This window comes from Arachis hypogaea, chromosome 3 (genome assembly GCF_003086295.3).
Source record: "Arachis hypogaea cultivar Tifrunner chromosome 3, arahy.Tifrunner.gnm2.J5K5, whole genome shotgun sequence".
Lineage (NCBI taxonomy): Eukaryota > Viridiplantae > Streptophyta > Magnoliopsida > Fabales > Fabaceae > Arachis > Arachis hypogaea.
Genome location: NC_092038.1, coordinates 3,478,649 through 3,501,702, shown reverse-complemented (window position 1 = coordinate 3,501,702; position 23,054 = coordinate 3,478,649). Strand labels below are relative to the sequence as shown.

Here is a 23,054-nt window from a genome sequence, read left to right as displayed (position 1 = left end):
TTTAAAATGGCAGTTACAATTCGTCGTTTTTACCAGATAAAAGTGATATTTTTTATCATTTAAATTAGCATACACTTTTATCTGCACATGAATTTTAATCGTTGTTTTTATTACGTTAAATAAATAATTTTTTGTTTAAAATTTCACAATGACAAATCATAACCTATAAACAAAATATTTCGTAACTCAAATAAAGTATTAAACATAATATATAATATTTTAGTATTGAAAATCAAAAGTAATAACTTTTATACAAATAAAGTATCAAACATAATATGATTTTTTTTAATTTTAAACATAACATGTAGCTAAAGATACATCAAATCTCTATCATAAAAATCATGAATTATTGAATTATGATGGCTCCACCTAATATATAGCATTCTTTGAATTCGTAGATCTCAATAGGCTTCTCTAGTGAGGACTTAACTTCCCTGTTTCTTTTACCTTGTAGCCTGAAACCAAACTACCAAAACTGATCAAGAAATGACGGACAAAAATTTTGTTTATTAAAAAAGTTGTTGTTGAATATTACTATGCTATGATATCGGATGAGTATTTATAGAAAATATTCCAAATTATATATACAAATGAAAACAAAGTAATGACCTAATATAAGATATTTACAATGCAAATACGAAGATTAGAAATTTAGCATACCCTTGCCAATCAGCGAGTAAAATAATTATTTAACATTTGATCTAAGTAAACAAGTATACAACAATGAGCATCAAACATATAAGAGAATGAAGGAGATACCTGAAACAAATAGGAAAGAATACCTACAATGATGGCATGACAAAATTTATAAATAAAAAAAAAATTGTTGCCAAAAATTTTTATATGCGCACAAATAACACATTCCATTTATTGTTATTATGAGGCAACAAATCAATAGTTGCATATACATAGTTATCACCTACTTCAATTTTTGCTTGAGTTTGTTAGCTCAAGAAACACAGAGAGAACTCAAGAAGAAACAATGCAAGATAGATTTTTATTATTAGCTCAAAATTCAAAATTACTAATGCTAGCTTCTTTATTTGAATTATATCTAAAAATTCAAAACTACTGATTAATAAGGTCAAAGTAACTCAATTATATTTAAAATTTTTGTATCTTAATTCTTAATTGCTTTTGAGACATCAATCAAGTAATAATAGTACCATATTGGTTATATTAAAACAATGATTTTTTTTATGGAACCTAATAGAAAAAGAAGTAATGAGGTAATAATGTGCACGAAGAAAAGAAAGTAGAGAAGTGAAAGAAATTGATACCCATTCCTAATGAAGAAAAGAAAGTAGAGAAGTGAAAGAAATTGATACCCATCCCTAATGTACAGAGAACAGCGTCATTGTTTTGCTTTATGTACCTCTGCATCAATAAAAAATTTAAAATTCGATGGAACCAAAACCAAAATTAACAAACAATTAGTGGCACAATCACAAAATTAACAATCGCAGGGAGTGAACCAAAATCAAAATTTGATGGAAGCAAAACCAAAATCAAAAAGAGGAAAACCTTAAATTCGGTAATTTGATAACAACGCATCACAAGAAATGAACCGAAATAGAACTTCCATGAAATTACTAAGAAGAAATAAGTAATAAAGAGCATCGAGTCAATTATCAAAGCCTCATGAAAAAAGAAATGCTAGAAAAAATAATTAAGAGTGAATACAAAATCGAAATAAAAAACATTATTGAGAGAGGATGTAGTTAGAATAATTAGCATATAACAATCATTGAAGTAATTAGAACAAGAGGATGTGAATTTAGTTACAGATCTAAAAGTGAGAAGTTAGAACGCAAATTGAGAAACAGATCAAGGAGGTGAAGGCACGTTGATGGATAGGGAGAAGCTAGCAGAGCAAAAGCTCGAGGAAGGAGGAGAAGCTCCTAGATCTAGAGAAAATCTTGACGAAGAAAGAGAAGCTTGAAGGAGCAAAAATGGCGTTTCTGCGACAGCAAACTTGGTGGAAATTCGCATCTTTAGACGGAATTTTAGATTTGAGAGGTTGGGACTTCCTTTCTCCTTTTAATAGTATAATTACAGGGCGGTTTGAAACCGCCAGAATCACCGGCGACCGCCATTGAAAAAGAGATGGATTATGGCCATCATATAAACTGCCCTAATTAATGGATATTATAGTATTTTTATACATCTGCCATAATATTAATACCATTTTATACTTCTTTTTTTTGTAGTGATAGGTTGGATCCGGATCAAGGTACACCCGGTTTTACCTAACCTATGTACATCCTAAGAGGCTAGGAAGAATAAAAAAATATACATTTTAAATTAATTTTAATATTATGTTATATTAATTATAAACTTATTATTTTATTTTTAGTCACATTTATTGAATTAGAAAATAGATCAAAGAAGCATAAAATTATAATTTATGGACAAATTCAAGTTCAAGTATTGTTATCAACTTTTCTGTAACAAGTATTTTTTCTTTATAAATGAGTGTATCATAATTTTTGACATAAAATTTATCAAGACTCTGACTTCACCCGGTTGAGACCCGATTTTAGTATGGCCCAAAAGTAGTATGATTTCATCGGGTCTAAAGTCGAGTAAGAGTCTTAAAAATAGACCCATTCATTATTTAGGGTCGGATCCGAATAAAGGCGAACCCAATTTCACTCGTCTCTATGTGTACCCCTAGATTAACTAACCAATCCTATTAGGTAACCAACAGAGATCTAGCCAACAACAAATTAACAAACATTTTTAAATTTTATTCCATACTAATTAATTGACATTAATCAGTAATAATTTAAATTTTATTTTTAAAAAAATAAAATATTAATAATTATTAATTATAATTGTTTAAAATTGACTGATAAAAACTTATTTACCTATATTTTTTCTTAACCAATTGCATGCTATTTAATTACTCATTGCTCAAAAGTAAATCAAGGGAATACCTTAACAAGCCACATATTAAGCAATCCCATAATTAAAAATAAAAGAGGGCATTATTAGTATATTTTGGTTCCACATGTATACAAGGAAAGAGAAGAGTTTCTTTGGAAAAGAACCCCACAACTTAATAAACCCCATGTAATACAACTTTGGGTTACATGAAATCTTTGTATACTAATTTTATGTTGTTGGAGACATAATAGCCCCACTCCAATTTTTGAAAGATGATGATATATAGCTTTGAAGTTTCACCATATGTGGTCCTGTCGGTCATCATTTGGGGGGAGAAAATATACATAACCTTCCACTAATAAAAGGGGAAAAGAATAAAAATAAATTAAAATTATAAAAATGTACTATAGTACTAGTAATTATATTCCTCCACCCATGTCAAAGTTTGGAACATATATGTACTTTAAAGAAAAGAGGTCTCTACACATTGTTGATGCCTGTCGGCCATGATGATATCCTACCTTCTCTCCAAGAATTTAAAATGTTATATGGATGAGTTCATAATCATGGTGAGTAGTATAGTACTATATAGATTGTGTTCAAGTTTAATTTAAATTTAGGAAATTCAAAATTCTGGTCTTGGACTTTGGGAACTTAGATGTGAGGACATGTAAATGCTTAATTAGTATCAATCAACTTCATATAATGAATTTGTAATTTTAATTTTAGTGAAAAATTAAGTGGGGTTACTCATTTAAATTATTATTATTATTAGTGTTCATACCTTGACCTAACACTGAGACCCAAGATCAAATAAGATAAAGAGGCCCAATTCATAGATTGGCCTCCCCTCGCAATCGATCTCCATCCAAGAGGTCGGATTCTACGCAAATTCCACTAAAAGGAAGTCGGGAGTCAGATTAGCTGGCATAACACTTATTCAAATAAATAACGGTCACTAAAATCTCTCAACCCACTTTCAGGAGTCAAATCTTAACCTCCCTAAAATAAAGGGACGGTTATCCTTATTAAAAGGTGGAACCACTCCAACGGTAGTTATTGGTTCACTATTATAAGTACACTGACAACCCTCAGGTAATTTTACATTTTCATACTCTCTAAACTTACTTAGATCATTGCTGATTTAGGCATCGAAGTGTCTTTACAGGTACTATCCCCTTCTCCTTCCTTCGAATACAAGTCGGACGAAAATCTCAAATGCAGGATCAAATCTGAAGGCCTTCTTCCCAAGACGATTGGACTAACCTCGCGAGTTCAGTCCATCAATTTCTAGTTACCCGACGTAACAATTACCATCGATAGTTTAACTAACTTTTGTATATGCATGACTTCAATAATCAATATATAATTAAGATGATGAAATATTATGCTCGATGAGTGTGTACATTTTATTCTGCTTTTTGAGTATGAATAATGATGATAGGTTACATGCATTGTTATTATTAATAAAATGAAAATATGTATCATCATAATTTTCTTAAGGGGCTGCACACGGACTATTATCATTGAACCTTTACTTATCCATCTGCATATATATTATGTTTTTACTTTTTCTTTCGAAAAGTGAAATTCACACCCCTTATAGCAGCTAGGCTCTTTAATCTTCATCACAATCCTCAATCATGGTTTTTGAACAAAATTCTATCTCATCAATGCACAGGACCACTTCGTGGACCTGTATTCTATATGTATCTTTTCATATTTATATATATTACTAATAAATTTATCTGTAAATAAATAAAATAAATTTTATATTCATTAAAATTAGTCTTCGTCCTATAGAAATATTTAAATATTAATATTTTATAGATACAACCAATAGTTTCTTAATTTTTCGTAAATACAAAACTAATTTTATTTATCAAAGGATAAAGTTATCAATATTTTAAAGTTTAATTGTTAGAAATAATAATTTATTATTTGTTTATTTATCAGTCTAGATAAAAAATAATTAAAATATAAGTAAAAGCGCATAAATGATTTCATATTTTAACATATATATATCACATTGTTATAATAAAAATGTTTATAAAAAGCATATGTCAAAATTATAAAAAGATAACTAACCTTATATTTTGAAGAGGTAAGTATTGTTTTGGTCCCTAACGTTTAGGGTCAGAATTGAAAGTATTTCTCACGTAGTTTTTGATTTAGAATCGTCCCAAATGTTTTATTTCGTATTAAAATCGTCCATTTAATTTTTTTTTTTTTGGATAAAAATACTTTCCACTACCACCAGCACCTTTACCACCACCATCACTTCTCTTACTCCCATCAAATACTAATAATCAGATTCAAGAACATCAACAATAACATATTATTCAAATTTAGAAATAACAACGTCAAATTCAACAACAAAATCAACACACAACAATAATAAAACCAGAAAATAACAAATCAAAATTAAAATTAGAAGTAAAAACAAAAGCAGAAGTAGAAGCAGACACAGAAGCAGAAAACAGAGGCCAAAGCAAGAAGAAACAAAAAGCAGAGGTCGAAGCAAGAAGCAGAAGCCGAAGCAAAAAGCAAAAACAAAAACAGAAACAAGAAGGTGCAGCGGTGAGGCGACGAGGTGCAATGGCAAGCTCTCTCCCTCGCGAGCTCTGATTCTCGACGGCGACGGCGACAACAACGACCGCTCCAAACTTCGCAGGCGTTGTTCCCCCTCCCCCTTCCTCCTTCCCCCTTTCCACTTTTCCTCCCCCTTCGCATCCTTTCCTCTTTCATTCTTTCCCTTGCGTTCTTTTCTATTTTAAAAAAAAATATATTTTTTTATTAAATTAGGAATAATTTAATAATAAAATTTAAAATTTTATTAAAAATGACGATTTTAATGTAAAATAAAATATTTAGAACGATTCTAAATAAAAAATTACGTAAAAGATGGTTTCGATTCTGATTCTCAAAATTAGAAATTAAAACAATACTTATTTTTATTTTAAAATTTACATGACAAATTTAAAAAGTAAGTCTTTATAGTTTTTTTGGTATCTTTGTAAAATAAAATAAAATAAAATATTTTGCAAAGACACAAAAAAAAAAACTATAGTTATGGAAACGAATTGTTTACTTAATATTTATTTGGATATAATGATATATTATGCATTTTGGTGCATGATGGTTGGAATGCAGAAGTGCAGAACAGTGGACCAGCTCTTTGTTGCCACAAACATAATATAAGCGCACCAAATCTTAAAAGTTTTGATCTCCCGTGTTGTATTCTACATAATATTCACCTTTTCTTTTATTATTAGAAAATTTTCAAGGAGTAACGTTATATGTACATTAAAATCAATCATTAAAATTAGTTATTAAAATTAGTTATTAGTATAAAATATATATTAAAAGAATTATACTACGTGTATATTTAAATCAGCCATTAAAGTTAGTTATTAGTATAAAATATATGTTAGAATATAAATACACATTGAAAATAAATTAAACTACACATATATTTATACAAAAATGTATTGATAGCTGATTTTAATTGCTGATTTTAGTGTATAAATAGGATTTCTCGTATTGGAATATAAATATACATTAAAAATAAATTAAACTGCATATGTATTTATACATAAATACATTAGTAATTGATTTTAAAAACTAATTTTAGTGTATAAATAATATTTTTTATTTTTAAGTATATTAATATATTGATATTTTAATATTTTTAACTGTTGATTTTAATTATAAAAAATATATATAATATATAATTAAAATTAACTGTTAAAATTTATTGAAAAACCGATATACCAATATATTTATAAACTTTTTTTACACTATTCTACTGCATTGGGGGATCCATCTTAATAATTACTATACAGTTATTGCTGCCATAAAATATTTCAAGTTTACTATTATTGCCAACTGGGTTTGGGGTATTTGCATTTGCAATTGCCAAAGGTGCATCATGACCTATACAATAGGAAGAGTTTTAATGTATCTAAAACATGATGTTTGAGTTGTTTTAACTGTTAATTTAAATTATAAAAAATATATATAATATATATTAATTAAAATTATCGATTAAAATAACTAAAATATTAATGTTTTAGATATAGTTAAAATTTGTCATATATATATATGAACTTTTAAATATACTACTATTTTAGAAAATTTTAATAATTAATTTTAATTATATATATATATATTATATTTTTTATAATTAAAATAACGGTTAAAAATAATTAAAATACTAGTATATCGATACATTTAAAACTTTAACAAAATTATGATGCATATACAGTATGTAATTGTTTCATCTTTTGCTTTTGCTGTCAATTATGAAGGGTTCAAGTTAAACTACATTGTCATGACAATTGAGACTGTTTTCCTTTTTATTGTAAAAGTTACTTTTGAGAAAAATATCTAAACTAATTATCAATAAATTTTTAAATTAGACACTTTAATGTTATTAATTTTATAGGATTAACTAGTAACTTTATATTCGAAATATTGATTTGCGGACAAAAAATTTTTTAAAAATATTATCAACAAAATAATTTTTAAATAATTTAAAAATACAACAAAAAGAACTAATAAATATTATATTTTTTTATAAATAACAAATAAACTTTTATATTTAGCAAACAATTTATTCATTAGATCTAAATTTTGTAGCAATATTTAAATAAATATTTAGAAGGTGTACAAAAGAATTCATAGCAACAAATGATCTCTACTTTTTTTTTCAAAAAAATATGGTCATTCACAATAAAAATATTTAAAAAATTTACTTGACAAAAAATTATCAAATTTTAAAGATAAAAATATCTTTTTTTTTTCATCAAAATTTGATCTCTAAAATTATTTTTTAAAATATATATTTAATATTTAGTTTTTTTTTGTCTTTTTTAAAATCTTCCGGGGGGGTTTATTTGTGTTAATATATTTTCGAATTCGTTTTGTCAAAACCACGCATTTCGGGTACTATTTAATAATTTACTTAATTTTTATTAATTTAGAAATCCTTGAAACTTATTTTTGTCAGATAAGTTGAGATTTTAATAAAAATTTTAATATATGTATTGAATAAATAAGTTTATAACAATTAGATTAAAAAATTATCATTACGAGACAATTAGGTGGGTTTTTTTTAATATCAGATCCAGAAAAAAAGGATTTAGGCTTTTTTTTTTTCCTGGTCATCGATATAGGCCTTTCTTTGTAGAGACAAGACAGGACAATTGGTTTAGTGCAATGATATGGGCTACTAACACTGATCCATCTGTCTTAATTACATGGAATGGGCTTTATCTCTAGCCCAAAACAAAAACGGGTTCTTTTGATAGACCAAAATGTAAACGGGCTTCATCTTATCAATTTTTTGAATTAGTCTTAACCATGATGAGTCTCCGAACAATGTCTCTGTCCAAGAAAAGAATACCATTTTACAAAAAAAAAATATTTACTATCTCCTTTTTTAGTTTAAAAGTGTTGGTCCCTGTCATGTACTAAAAGAAAAATACGTAGATGTTACCTACATACCTTAAATTCTGCCGCTGGAATAATAATATGCTCGAAACATGAAGTGTTAACATATGGGTTACCCAGATCCAAATCTAGCTACCTGAATAATTACACGGAAAATGCAAAGTAAAAACAAGAAAAAAGTATTAGTCACTTAATATATTTTTGAAAGAAGTCTGAGTGAACTACTATAACTAACTTTGTCTTGTTGAATTTCCAGAAACTTTATATATGAAATAAACTTACAAAACATATAATTAATTTGTTCTGCGCACACCAAGAGCACAGCACGCACACGCACAAGTGCATGAGAAAAATTTGACCTACTACTACGTTCTAGTATACGTAACACAAGAATGTTAATTTAAAGAGAAAGTATAGGGAGTCAATGATTTAAACGTACAATGTGTATAATGAAGGTTTAAAAAGTATTAAAGATATAACTATTAGTGCTACATTGTCCTGTCAAATTACGTTTTTGGAATGAGTGGTTTCATGACATGATATTAGAATTCTATATTCAAAAGGTCAAAAGTTCGCATTATTCTAAATAGTATAGTTGATGTTCATTTTATTTATGAACCAAAGATTTAGCCTATTGTACACATTATACGCTTAGGTCATTAGCTCTCTAATACTACTCTAATTTAAAAGGTGATGATCTTTGAAAGTAATAATGGATCCCAATAGAGACAATAGTGTATGGAGTCGCATTCAACTGTGATGATTACGAATCTCAATGTGTGGCATGGTTTTGGAACAAGGCTAAGGGTTTATAGGGTTAATTGGAAGAAGAAGAGAAGGGGCGAGGGGGGCATGGCTAAACATAACACATCAAACTTTTAGAGTGCTTCATTTCGAGGCGACACGAGCACTTTTCCGCCATTTCCTCCCATCTCATAATCTCTTGGAAACTCTCAACATTAATATTATTTTTCTCTATCTCCTTCATGCAATTACACTTCTGCCCTCTATATAATCTTTACGTTATGTGTATACATATATATGGTTAACTAGCTATATCCTGAATTGAAGAATATTTTTTAACTAATTTTCTAACGAAAATGGTTAACAACGCGCTGACGTAGTTTGATGACGTGTATCTTTGATAATACGTGTTATTTCATTGTTTGGTCACGTGTAACGGTATGATGACGTATTAGTCAAGACACATAACATGCTAATGTGGATGAGTATGTCACGTGTCACAATATTATTTTGCCACGTGTCGAATTATGCCATGTGTCGCAAGACTATTTGTTCACATGTCATCGTTACATGTGCATCAAATTGGACCGTTACTTTACATCAAATGACTCATTTTAGTCCCTGAAATTGAATGTCATGCACCAAATTAGTCCTTTCATCAGTTTTTACTTTTTTTTTATAAATTTAAAATTTTCATAATATATTTGAATACACTAATTTTAATTTTACCATTTCACAAATTATTTAAATACAAATATTTTTATAAAATATTTTTAAAATATTAGTTTTAATTATACAATTTTTTTCTACAATATTTTATTAAAAGAATTATGTGACATATTGATATTGATATAATAAAGAGTGTAAGTTAAGAGTATAATAATATTGCTTAATACAATTTTTTTAATATTTAACACTTTAATAAATATTTTAAGAATACTTGATAAGACACTTATTAACTAATATAAATTCATTATTCTCATCCATTTTAAGAATGTCTAATTTTCCATATAATTAACTTCTCACTAAATTAATAAGATAGATTTATACTGTGGATTATAATAATTCATTTTATCTATAACTTAGTTAGACGACTTTTTCATGTATTACACTATTAATCAATAAAAGTGCTTATTGTAACCATGACTTGAACAGTATTAAAACAGATACAAATAAACACAAGAGGCAATAATAAAATTTTGGTTTTAGTTAACATGTACTCTAATGATACAAGTTAACATTATTAATTTAAAAATTTATTGTAAAATATGTATAATAAAAAATATAATTAAAATTAGTGTATAAAAAATATTGAGAATTTTAAATTTATAAAAAAATGAGAAAAATTGATAAAGGGATTAATTTGGTGCACGACATTCAATTTCAGGAACTAAAATGAGTTATTTGATACAAAGTAAGGAGCCAATTTTATGCATATATAACGATGATATAGTGGATGATATGTGACATAATCTGACATATGATAAAATAGTATTATGATATGTAGCATATCTATCTATGTCAGTATACCAATACCCATCTATGTCAGCATACCACGTGTCATTGACCGACACGTCATCAAGTTACGTCAGCACATTATTAACGAAAAAATAGATCAAGAATTACTATGATACAATTTTTTCAATTTTAAAAACACAATTAGTGTATTAAAATCTCAAAAACAATTTTAGTACATCACATCAATCTCGAGAATCACTACGAGAATTTACTCGAAAATAATGGGAAAAAAGGTTGGTCAAAATTTTCTTAGGTACATTAGTTGTGTTTTTTAGCGCAGACATGCAAACCGGATAATTGGTCGCTTCGGCTGCAAAGTTTGAAAGTGAAAGCAAATGCGTATACGTGTCAGTCAACATCGATTAAATTTTTGTTGACTGTGAATTGCCGGTGACCAATGAGTGGCACGCCACCACCCCTCTCTTGTTCCTATTCGGTAAACACTATTTATTCTGTTTCATAATTCACACATTTTCCAATTCAAACACAAAAATTCACTGTGTCACACCAACAGATTCTTCAATCTTCATTATGCATGCACTTGTTTTAAACATATTATTCAGTTCATGTATATTAGGATTTGGTAGAAAGGGTGGAAGTTACTGAAGACACAGCGAGGGAGGTGGGGTTTTGCTCCCTTATTGTGGTGCAATTTGGTCAAATTCACCATTTCTTTTATGCCATACAAGAATTTGGTGGGAACACTGCTTCATCACTGTCAGGTTATTATGCTCAATTTTTTAATTCCACTCACACTCACATTAATTTAATAATTAGGTTTTTGTTTGCTTTACTTTACTATTAACCTGCTTGCTTATATAGCCTTTAGATTCTTCTCTTTTGAATTATTATATTAATAATAGTTCCTCTAGGTTGGTCCAAGGCTTAGTTCTATTAACCTGCTTTATTTACATTGTCATGTTCTCATCTATAGAAATTATTTTTATTTTATAAATAGAAACATGCATGGATTAACATGAATCGAAGTTAACCGGTGTTTCACTCCATCTTGTCCCTCACTTTGTCATATATATACTAAAATATATGAATGGTATTTTTATTCTAAAAAATTAAACTGTTAATTAATTAAATCTTATTATTCATAAAAGTTTTATATAATATATGTATGTATATATGCATGTGTAATGATTTTAACAAAATTGAAATAGTACATAAAGAGTACGTAGATAAAGAATATTTTATTATGTATTTTTTGATTGATTGAATTATAAAAGTAAAATTAAATATATATAGAGTATTGTTTATGAAAAATAAAAGTAAAGATAAGATAAAAAATTAACATAAAGATGAGATAAAATGATAAAAATTAAAATTAAAATTAAATTTATGTATTTTACTGGGTTAAATTTGTGGGCCAAAAAACTTTGTTATTGTAAGTATGTGTTAAAGTAAAAGAATGATTTAATAAATTTAAATGCGGCATGATACGAGATCCAATTTTTGCTACTAGCTAATAACTTAATTTGTTCCCTTATCTTCTCTACAACTAGTAATTAAATTAATTAACCAATAGACTATAGATATAGACATTCCATATAATATGAAATTGGTGTCATGTTATGCAATGATTTCAGTCGGATACATGAAGATGCACCGGGCAAATTAAGTCATCATTATGCATATATAGATAATTGGCAATTGAAATGGAACTAAGGTATATGATTTAAACCAAATCAGAATACAAGCTTCTAGTGTTGTTGGATATAATATGATATGATGTATCATTTGCTTATTATTTTATTGTATTGTATATTTAATTTTTCTTATAATTCCAACATATTTCAAGTTAGTGCCTTTGTTTGACGGTTTAGGAAATCGAGTAGGTGGTCAACATATTTTTACTTGGGGCCATAAAAGAATTGAAACCCTTTCAAATTAAGTATTTCTTAATTACCGCTTAATAGTAGAGTCGTGTTATTAAGTAATTTGTTAATGTTAATGTGGAACATAACTTCGTCCTCATTTTGAATATTATAAAATTTGAATGTGTTTCCGTTTTTCTCATAAAATATACAGTGATATTTATACATCTTTGACACATGGATGATTCGGGGATCCACAATTTGTGTTTTCTTCATTATATATATATATATATATATATATATATATATATATATATATATATATATATATATAATTCATTCAATTTTTTTTCTATTATATGTATCATGGGGCAAGATGTTATCACATGCAAATTGCACAAGATTTGATCTAGTAGGAAAAAAAAAAGAAAGCTATGGATAAATAAAAGTAAATGACAGAGACCAAAATTCATTTCTTGTGAACGAGTTATATATTTTTTTGTGCATATATCTATATTTTGACAAAGGATTTGTTTAAACTTTAAATGTTATAGGTAATTAATATTTGTTTTATTCATTTTATATTTAAATTAATATTAATTATTTTTTATTTTTTTATTAAGAATTTTCGTTTTCTAAAATTTTTTAATATTTTTAAAAAATTAAAAAATATGTACTTTTTATTAAACTAATTAATTTTTTTTATAAAATTCAAAAAATAAAAAAAAAAAACACAAATATATTAAAAATATCACTATTTCATATCTCCTATCAATTTAAGTATCAGAGCTTTGATATTTAATAAGTCTAAAGTTAAAAATGTTATTATGCTAAGAGAAAATGATAAAGCCATTTCTAATTTTTTGGTATACGAATATTTAAGTTTTTAAAAATTTAAAAATATATTTAAATTTTTTATTTTTTAAAAATTTGGACACATCGAATTTATCCCATTTTAAAAACTTTTTTACGTGTATATCCGTATCAATTATGTCAGTATAACGAGAGTCACGTTTGATTTTTTTGTTTGATCTGACAAACTTAATTGAACATAAAAAATTAATATGTCCAAATCTTAAAAAGATCAAATGCTTAAATATATTTCACATTTTTAAAAATTAAATACCCACCAATCAAAAAGTCAAAGACCTATTTATCTTTTTCTCTTGTGCTAAAAACAAAATGAAACAAGCCATTGTCCTTTTCTCTTAGACTAAAAAGAAAATAATAAAAGCCAAATAAAAGAAGAAAAACGACTATACAAATAAAATGACATAATTCCAAAAGAATTCTTGCGTCAAATGCATCCTTTCCTACGTTAAATATAGAATTATAAATAGGTGATGTATATAATTAAACAGTATTATTGTATTGTATGTAGTTATAGTTGTAATTAATTTGAGTTAAGAGAGGGGGTGGTGGGGTTTAGTTTAACTTTACGTAGAGTTAGGGTGAGGTGATTTGAAGCGTGTGGTAATGCTGAGCTTTAGGGTGTCAATTGTTTTCACTGAACGAGGAAACGAGAGTTCCAATAAATTCAACTCTTCAACTTGGTAGAGAGAGAAGCATGCATGTGGTGTTGTATTTTTGCAGTTTGGAATGGTGGTTTTGTCTCTGAACAAATTTAAGTAATGAACACACTCGTGTCCCCAATAATATCTTAACTCAGATATTATTATTTAAAAATGATTGTTATGCATTGCTGCCACATTCATAGATTTTGCCTTTGTTTTCTACTCTTGGAATTAATTGCCCGTGTGCAAACTGTCAGACACACCAACTTTCTACATTTCTTTAACACAAATATTGGTGTTTATTATTTTTTTTATTTATCTTTAACTAATATTAATTTTTTTATATTTTTATTTTTTGAAATTAATAATAAGCCAATGAAACACTAAATGAGCAAAATAAAAAAATAGTTAATTATTAAGTAAAAAAAAGGCTAGTTTTCAAAATATTTTATATAATATTACTTCAATATTAATGACTTATTATTTTATTATTGTATGACACACTAATACAATATAATTCTTATTAATATGGTGTTTAAATTTATATTCTATTTTATATTGATTGATAAAGTTATAAAATTTAAATGAAGATATTAAATATTATACGTATTATTTTTGTATATTTTTCTTATATATTCTCTATTTTTTATGTTAAAAGTGATTAATAAGTAGTGAGATAATAAGGTAAATTTTTTTTTATATTATAAAAAGAAAATATAAAAAAATATTATTTTTCCTTTGAATATAATACTATAAGATGAAATTATAGAGAAAAGGGGGAGTGGTATAAATAGAATGATTTTAATATATATGTATGTAGTTGTGGGATCTCATGAGCTTCTGTATCTTCAAAACTGCTTTATCCTATTCTTGAAACTTACAAAGTGTTCATCACTCCAGTAAACCCTTCACTGCTGGTAAACCAATACTTTGATCTTTCCACACCTATGATTTCTTTATGTATTCTTATAATTACTTGCTAATGATAAATTTGTTCATTTTCTGATGATATTGTATATAGATGCAGGTAGTAGTATATGTTATTGAGAGATAATCAATAATAATGAACTCATCATCAAACAATAATAACTGGCTTTCGTTCCCTCTTTCACCAACTCATCATCAAGCCACTACTCAATATCATCAATTCCCTCTTGGCTTTGTCAACGACACCATCGAAAACCCTTTCCACAATCATGGTATATATATATATTCTTTAATAACCTCGCTCTCTCTTAGTAGCTATCTTTCTTTGATTCTAATATGTTACATACAGATTGGAATAATGTGATAAATGGTGGTGAGAGCAGCAATAAGAATGATCAAGTTCCAAAGGTAGCGGATTTCCTTGGTGTGAGGAAGGCAGAGGAAGATTCATCATCATCAGATCTTGTTGCCCTCACTACACACCTCTTCACCGGTAACAGTGTCTTGCCGTTGCAGCAAAACAACAACTATGAGGTGGAGGAGCAGCAGTTTCAAACAAATAATAATCTGCAAGCACTCACATTGTCCATGGGAAGTGGTAGTAATAATAATAATAATAATAATAAGGATTCATCAACAACCAGCTGTGACAATAACAGCATTATTGAAGCCCCACCTTCTAATAGAAGAACTCTAGATACCTTTGGCCAGAGAACTTCAATATACCGTGGCGTAACAAGGTTTCAATTTCATTATTTTGTGTTTAATTTGGAAATTCCTTCCTTGTATATTCCAATATATTAATTGATGAAATAAATAAATAGACATAGATGGACTGGAAGATATGAAGCTCATCTTTGGGATAATAGCTGCAGAAGGGAAGGACAATCAAGAAAAGGTCGCCAAGGTGTGTGTCTTCTATTTTATTTTATTTTACTTTTACATTCAATCAAGGTTTTTATGACTTTTCTCTTGTTTTGCACCTGATTTTCATGAATTCAAATGCAACTTCTCCCTTCCTTCAGTGTATTTAGGTAAGAGTCTCTCTTTGATTCCTTCTTGTTATTATGTGTTTAGGGAGAGTCTAGTTGATTTAATTGGTATGCATATATATATGTAGGTGGATATGATAAAGAAGATAAAGCAGCTAGGGCTTATGATTTGGCTGCATTGAAGTATTGGGGGACATCCACTACTACCAACTTTCCTGTAATTTACTCTATATATGTACCTTGATGCTTCATTTCAATCAATTAATTCTATATATAATTCCTGTATCACTGTTTTTACAGATCAGCAACTATGAGAAGGAATTGGATGATATGAAACACATGACAAGGCAAGAATTTGTAGCCGCCATAAGAAGGTTAGTTGTACTAGTGCAATGAATATTCTTGAGTAGAATATATATTATTCAAACTCAGTTATTTTTTGTTCATCAATTGCAGGAAAAGTAGTGGTTTCTCGAGAGGTGCATCAATGTATCGTGGAGTCACAAGGTCGTTCCTAATCAAGTTTAATTTATCTAATCTATATTCTGTAATTATCACTAATGGAGTTTATTATATTGTTATTATTATTAGGCATCACCAACATGGGAGATGGCAAGCAAGAATTGGAAGGGTAGCCGGAAACAAAGATCTTTACTTAGGAACATTTAGTAAGAAATAGTGAATACAAATAATAGAGAAAAATGAAAACTGAATTATAAGAAATTGTGTGAATATAAGAAATTAAAATTTGTTGCATGCAGGTACGGAAGAAGAGGCTGCAGAAGCTTATGACATAGCAGCCATAAAGTTCAGAGGCCTTAACGCCGTTACGAACTTCGACATGAGCCGTTACGACGTCAAAGCCATTCTTGAAAGCAACGCTCTCCCAATTGGAGGTGGTGCTGCTAAGAGATTGAAAGAAGCACAAGCTTTGGAATCTTCTAGAAAACGAGAACAGTTGCTTGCACTCGGAGCTGGTGCCTCTTCTTCTTCTTCTACTAGGTTCCCTTTCATGCAGCAGCACCACCAGTTCAATCAAGAGCTTCAGATTCAACCATTGTTAAACCTACAGAACCACGAGGTTTCTCATTATCAATTCATGCAGCAGGATCTTTCTTCTTCTTCTTCTTCTCCTTCTCCTTCTCCTTCATCGTTGCTTCATCACAGTTATCTGCAAACGCAGATTCAGTTACACCAACAGAATGCTCAGTTTTACAACAGTTACCTTCATGGAATGATCAACATTGGTTCTTCTCCTTCTTCTTTTTCGCTCATGGATAACAATAATAATAATAATAATAACATGCTTGGTTTGGCTTCCAATAATTCTTCTTCCGAGGAACTTGCGTTGGTTAAGGTTGATTATGATATGAATCCTGGCGGTTATGGCGGTTGGCCAGGAACCACGGAGACAGCGTCGGAGTCTATGCAGGAACAAAGTGGCGGTGTTTTTACAATGTGGAATGATTAGAGATGAAGAAAGTGAAACTAAGAACTAACAAGTAAATGGCACAACCAATTAAAAGCCATTATATTAATTTTTATTGCTTCTATTTTCATTTTTTTTTAATCTAGCTTGAGGAAGAAGAAGATGAATAGTTGTTGATTTTCAGTGTGTAATGTTATTATGACTTTGATTATTATGCTTAATGTTTATGAGTTTTTTCTTTTCCGATCCTTTTATTGCATGTCTATATGTATTGAATTTCCATTATTCTAAAATGAATAGACATCAAAGTCAGCTATACTCTTTGATCAATTAATTTGTTTCTTCTATTCAAAAGAAAGAAGAAGATAAAGAAAAAGGAAGAGTGTTATAATATAATCATTCATATTCTTATTTTTATCGGTTTAAATTAAAAAAAATTAATTTTATAATAAGTTATCAGAATTTTTATAATTAAAATATCTAAAATTTAATTATTATTATTATTTAAAAAAAACATAAAATAAAAAAACAAAAAAAGACTCTCGTATAAATAGTTACGTTAGATATATAATAACTTATTTATCTTCTGTATCACTTTAAATTTTTTAAAAAAATAGATTCATGACAAAATATTTACTGAATTATCTTAGATGATTTAGGTAAACAGTTAAATATTTCTTTTATGAATATATAATTATTTATTAAGGGTTATAAGCTAAATATTAAAATAACTAATTAGAATTTTTTTGTAAAAAAAATACAAAATTTAAGTGTTTAAAATATTTAATGTATATTTGTTAAAATAAAAAGTTCAAATTTTTTTTAATAACCTTGTGATCATCTTTTCAAAGGATACATGTTAGCTAAATCTATTTATTAATTTCTACTACTCATTTTTTTTTCACTTTTATTATGATTTTTAAGTACTATAAATGAAAACAAATCTGTATCTCATTCCCATGCACGTTGGATGTTAAGTAAAATGCAAACAACAGCAATTCGGATTCCAAAATTTTATGTAGACTACGAGTTGTCACGTGACACATGCAAGATTGTCTCATGCTCAAGAGAGTTGTGTTCAGTGCAATATTCCACACAAAGTTTTGGGAGTCAGAACAACCAAACTTTCCTAGTATAACAAAGTTATGGATGCTAAGTTAAGGAACATGTTAATTTTAGTAATAATAAGCGAGAGATCTCAAAGGTTTTTATAAGAACAGTTAAAATTTAAAAAGTTTACATAAAAAATACAAGTCAAATTACGCATATGCATTAAATCCATGAAAAATTTTCAAAACTTTTTAATTTCATTCTCTGAAGTACCAGCATAACAGTTTATATTTTGTCGGTTGCTACTGGATCAAATGCTTTATAAATTACAACAGTTAACTTTAATCAATTAGAAGCCCTAGAAACAACACATATTTATTGTCGTAAAGACGTAATTTACTAAAAGGTTCAAATATTTCAACAACTAATGAACAAGGACAAATGGTTGCAGGTTGGGCTGAGCCAGAGAGATGGATCATGTATGTGCTTCTATTTAGATTGATATACAATTCCAATACTAAATTTGGAACGTCTAATCCGAGCCCAAATAAACATAAAACCACATCTTTATTGAGATTCAATATCTTCTGACCAAAAATAATATCTTCAAGTCCAAGTTTTTATTAGTCTATTACTGTAACGTTGAGTACTTATTAATTAGGTTGGCATTTGTCCTTTTAAATAATTTTTCGAATATGTGAAGGCACTGAAATTGGATCAAGAACATGACTTCTATTCTTATTGTGTCAACTAGTAACTCCTTATCTGAATCTGAGTCTAGATTGGCTATTATTGACTATTGAGAGTAACTTTGGAACTTGGCTCAGTTGTTAAATTAGGACACCTTTTTTCCTCCCATAGATTCCCGTTATTTAAACTTTTGTAATCCCTGCCACTGAAATTTGTTCTTCCCGAAATTAATTGAGACCGACAATCTGTGTTGTAACTGCAGACTTCGGAGTTAAAATTGGCCTTCAACACAAGTCTAAAGATGTGTTTGAGTTTATTATACGGAATTACATCGCCGTCCATATTCTAATACGCATCAATTTATTAAATAGAAGCTAAGTTCCTCTGTTTCTTTCTTTTTTCCAGTCTTCCGATTTTTTCCCACTAATATTAATAGAAGGTTTGCCAGCCTTAGTCTGAGAAGTTTTCACAAGAAAAGCACAGGAATAAAAACACTAGAAGGACACAACAATTACAATCTAACTAACCACAAATCTAGGATGCTCTTGAAATCTTGTGTAAATTGTGCATACCATTTTTAAGCATCATAGATGCACTACTATAAAGGTAAAACCAACAAGTTCCACCAAACCAGCAGAGATTTAAAAGCTTAATACACTGGGGGGCGAACATATATATTTCTTTTGCCAGTTACATGATAGAGACCTCTACTTCGTATTGCAGACATGTCCTACAACTCCAAGTATCCCACACCACATACAACAATATAATAAGAACACCATTAAAATATGCAGGAAACTTGGTCATTTCATGATGAAATCGAGCATAACAAAATCTCAGCGCGGTGAAACTTAAGCACAAACAAATGTTAAATCTTGTCAAGCTTCTCAGCCTTGACAATTGGGTTTGCTTTAGCTATGGCATCCTGTCCAGCAGTGCGGTAATCAAATGGACAGTTATGTTTGTCTGAGTAACGATGTACAGTGCAGAAAAGGTTACCGCACCGACAATTGAACCCTGTCAAACCAACCCGCTTGTTGCAGCTACTGCAACGTTTAGGACCGTCCTTTGGCTTTGCCTCACCAGTCTCCTCAGAACCTGAACCAAATAGAGGTTGCCCTGAGATAGTTTTAGGCTCTACTGAATTGACTGGGATATCCACATTGGTGGTAGCAACAAGAAGATCATTTCCGCTGCTGCTTGATGACCCATTAATAATATTCCCAATGGACGATGCTGCAAGCTTGGCCTGCTCCTGTTTCAGCATCATGTCCTTGTGGCACTTCGAACACATGTTCATGGTAGCTGCACTACCAAAAAAACCACAGTTGTTGATGCACAATGTAGGACCTTCAGGGGGAGCCTGGCAACCAATTTTGTCATGGTCCATCCTTTTTCAACTTTCCTGCACCACAAATATTCAAATAAACATCATCTAGATCTGGCATCAAGTGAGCAGTAATTAACAATAAATATATGGCACTCTGGTCTGGACCACAACCAGTACCCTATATTTCTATTATGATTAGTAACCAATAAAAGGTTGCAATTATGAACACCATATTTGGCTGAATTTAAATAATAATGCTCAACAAGTTCCTAATCTGAGATAACTTAAACAAGGAATTCTCTCCAGGACAGTGTCTTTTTTCCTTACAACTGTCCATTATACGGTTACATAGAGGGAAAAACATAAGAATACGAAAAAGGTGATGCAAAATCTTCAAGACCAAGTTGACAATTATAGTTTGTCAAATTCATTAAGATAGCACACAAGTTTGATCGGTATACCTCAATCCACCCAAGTTACAATACTGAAACACATAGATAAGTGGAGCTTCCAGATGCTCCAACAGAGGAGGAGGAGGGGGGGGGGGGGGGGGCTTACAGCTATAAAGAGGTACTTTAAAACAATCCCGATACCTATCACTTGCTCATATGACAAGTTAAGGCATTGATACTACTTTAATTAAGGTTGTATATTGACATAACCCATTGAACAAAAATTTACAACACAGAAGATTGAATATGTCTACATGAATTTTATTTCTCCTCAATTGTAAGTTGAGCCTCCCTCGGATTGAAATGCTACGACAGTTATACATGATCAAATTCAAACCCAAAAAAAAAAGCAGTCCAGTAATAATTTTTCCCAAACCAGCCTTAGTTATGACAACCAACTTCGACTACTGCAGATACACCGTACACGGGCTCCGCATGTATCAAAGTATCAAACCCCAAATACACAATATAAATTTACCAGAACAGATCATGAAATGGTAAAATATCATTACTATCCACCAACATGAAAATTTTCCTCCTTTTTTATAAAATAAAAAAACAAAAATCAAGCATCACCAAAAACCTTGATAACAGAGTTTCAAGTAAAAGTAAAAACACTAGACAGTATTTAGTATAGACAAAAAAAATTACCAGAAGCTTCAGAAACACAGAGAAACACAATAACAAACCCCAAAAAGCATTCAAAGTATTCAACGTTAGGATAAACTAGTTTCGGGAGCTACAACCAGAACAGTTAATACTTAATACTCTCCAATCAGATGACACAGAATTCAGACACCAACAATATTAAGTCTCTGCACTGAAAAATTTATAGATAAATTTATTACAAAATTCAACAAAAGCACCAGTCACACCACCATTATCAGGAAAAAAAAAAAAACACCATGATCCTGTAAACTGGAACGCGAGAAATGTAAATTCCAATATATAAACGATGATCTTACCAGTTTGACCGGGAAAAGAAAATCGAAACCAAAAAAAATGAAACAGGAAAACGAGACCTTGACGTCGATCTAGAACAAGCTCATACTAGAATCGGATACGAATCTTTGATCCACCAAAGGAGTAAGAAAAAAGGAACGGAAACGAAAAGTAACGATTAACAATCAGAGAAATTTCAGAACGAATTAGCGAGTAAGATGAGAGAAGAGAAACCCTAACCCTGGTGAATTTGGGATCGATGAGGAGAGAGAGAGAGAGATGCGTCGTTTGTGTCAGTGTTTTTGTATATAAAAGCGCTTTTTGGTGCTTTCACTTAGTTATGGGCGACGTGGGAAGTTATTATTGGCCATGGGTGTTATTCTACATTCCCTTTTTTGTCCTTTCTCATTTGCTATATTAACGCTTTTGCCACCTTCAGGATCATGTTATTCGTATCTTATTAATTAATTAACCTGCTCTGCTAATTCTTTGCTTTAATTAATCAATTGATACGACTATAACTCAAACATTTGCTGATTTGGAAGGTTTAATAATGTGGAAAGCTTAAATCCGATAATAATATAAAAATATATGTTATGTAAGTGGTAAGATTTGAATTATGACTTATGATGGGGCAAGATACGGGAAGAACGCAAAAATAACTTTTGTTGAATAGTCTCTTCCTTGTTTGGCATAGAATTTTCTAGGCTGTGAAATAGACAGAAATACCCAAGCTTGTGGTTTTTTTGTTTTTGTTTTTTGATATAAACTTTTTCAGTATCGTTCCTTAAAATATGAAATGATGCTATACCACTCAAAACATATTGAATTTTCTTATTGAAAACACAGAATTGCTTTTCTACGTAATGATATGCAATTATGCATTATGCAATCCCCTATAACCAAGAATACGATTTTGCTCACCAGTCACCACAAACATACGACACATGTCCATTGCTGTCCTTCAACAATTTATTCTTCAAACACATCACTTCTCTCCCAACCACTCTTTACATGCATAATAATCATTTAAATAAAAATCAAATAATCTAGGTGGCTAATTTTTTTTATATTGATTAAATATATGTAATACATTGTTATTAGAAAATTAGATATTTTTTTATATGGTGTTTTATTTAAATTGGACGGTCCGATGTGTTTGGTGAAAAAAATAAATTACAAATCGAAGGGTCCGATTTACTTAAAGAAAAAAATAAATTCTAAATCAGAGGGTCCGATTTATATTTTTTTATTTGTTAAAATAAAAATTGGACGGTTCGATTTTAACATTAAAATTTTT

At 29.2% G+C, this 23,054-nt stretch overlaps 2 protein-coding genes across 4 annotated transcripts; one reads left to right on the top strand and one right to left on the bottom strand.

The window, feature by feature from the left end:
• The first annotated feature begins 14,741 nt into the window (after positions 1–14,741).
• Positions 14,742–17,532, top strand: LOC112788844 (AP2-like ethylene-responsive transcription factor PLT1). The gene is made up of 10 exons (XM_025830483.2): positions 14,742–14,859; positions 14,964–15,141; positions 15,219–15,609; positions 15,694–15,776; positions 15,895–15,903; positions 15,990–16,078; positions 16,162–16,235; positions 16,318–16,368; positions 16,453–16,529; positions 16,623–17,532. The coding sequence occupies exons 2-10, from the start codon at positions 15,006–15,008 to the stop codon at positions 17,330–17,332; spliced, it is 1,620 nt and encodes a 539-aa protein (XP_025686268.1). The 5' UTR covers positions 14,742–14,859; positions 14,964–15,005; the 3' UTR covers positions 17,333–17,532.
• Positions 17,533–19,583: 2,051 nt separating this feature from the next.
• LOC112788843 (zinc finger A20 and AN1 domain-containing stress-associated protein 8) lies at positions 19,584–22,191 on the bottom strand. Of its 3 annotated transcripts, none has more exons than XM_025830482.3 (2): positions 21,995–22,191; positions 19,584–20,435 (listed from the first exon to the last, which is right to left on the bottom strand). In XM_025830482.3, exon 2 carries the CDS (start codon positions 20,418–20,420, stop codon positions 19,899–19,901), a length of 522 nt encoding a protein of 173 aa, XP_025686267.1. In that variant the 5' UTR covers positions 20,421–20,435; positions 21,995–22,191; the 3' UTR covers positions 19,584–19,898. The 3 variants fall into 3 exon arrangements, with proteins under 3 accessions (XP_025686267.1, XP_072088330.1, XP_072088331.1); XM_072232229.1 differs by having other exon boundaries at positions 21,778–22,049; XM_072232230.1 differs by having other exon boundaries at positions 21,835–22,037.
• Between the last annotated feature and the right edge of the window lie 863 nt (positions 22,192–23,054).

What these genes read in the sequence shown, in the direction of transcription:
- LOC112788844 (XM_025830483.2), top strand. Translation starts at nt 15,006, where the DNA reads ATGAACTCATCATCAAACAATAATAACTGGCTTTCGTTCCCTCTTTCA. An exon ending in ATATACCGTGGCGTAACAAG is followed by an intron (nt 15,610 to 15,693) that starts GTTTCAATTTCA and finishes ATAAATAAATAG; the next exon opens with ACATAGATGGACTGGAAGAT. An exon ending in TCTTTACTTAGGAACATTTA is followed by an intron (nt 16,530 to 16,622) that starts GTAAGAAATAGT and finishes TGTTGCATGCAG; the next exon opens with GTACGGAAGAAGAGGCTGCA.
- LOC112788843 (XM_025830482.3), bottom strand. Translation starts at nt 20,420, where the DNA reads ATGGACCATGACAAAATTGGTTGCCAGGCTCCCCCTGAAGGTCCTACA.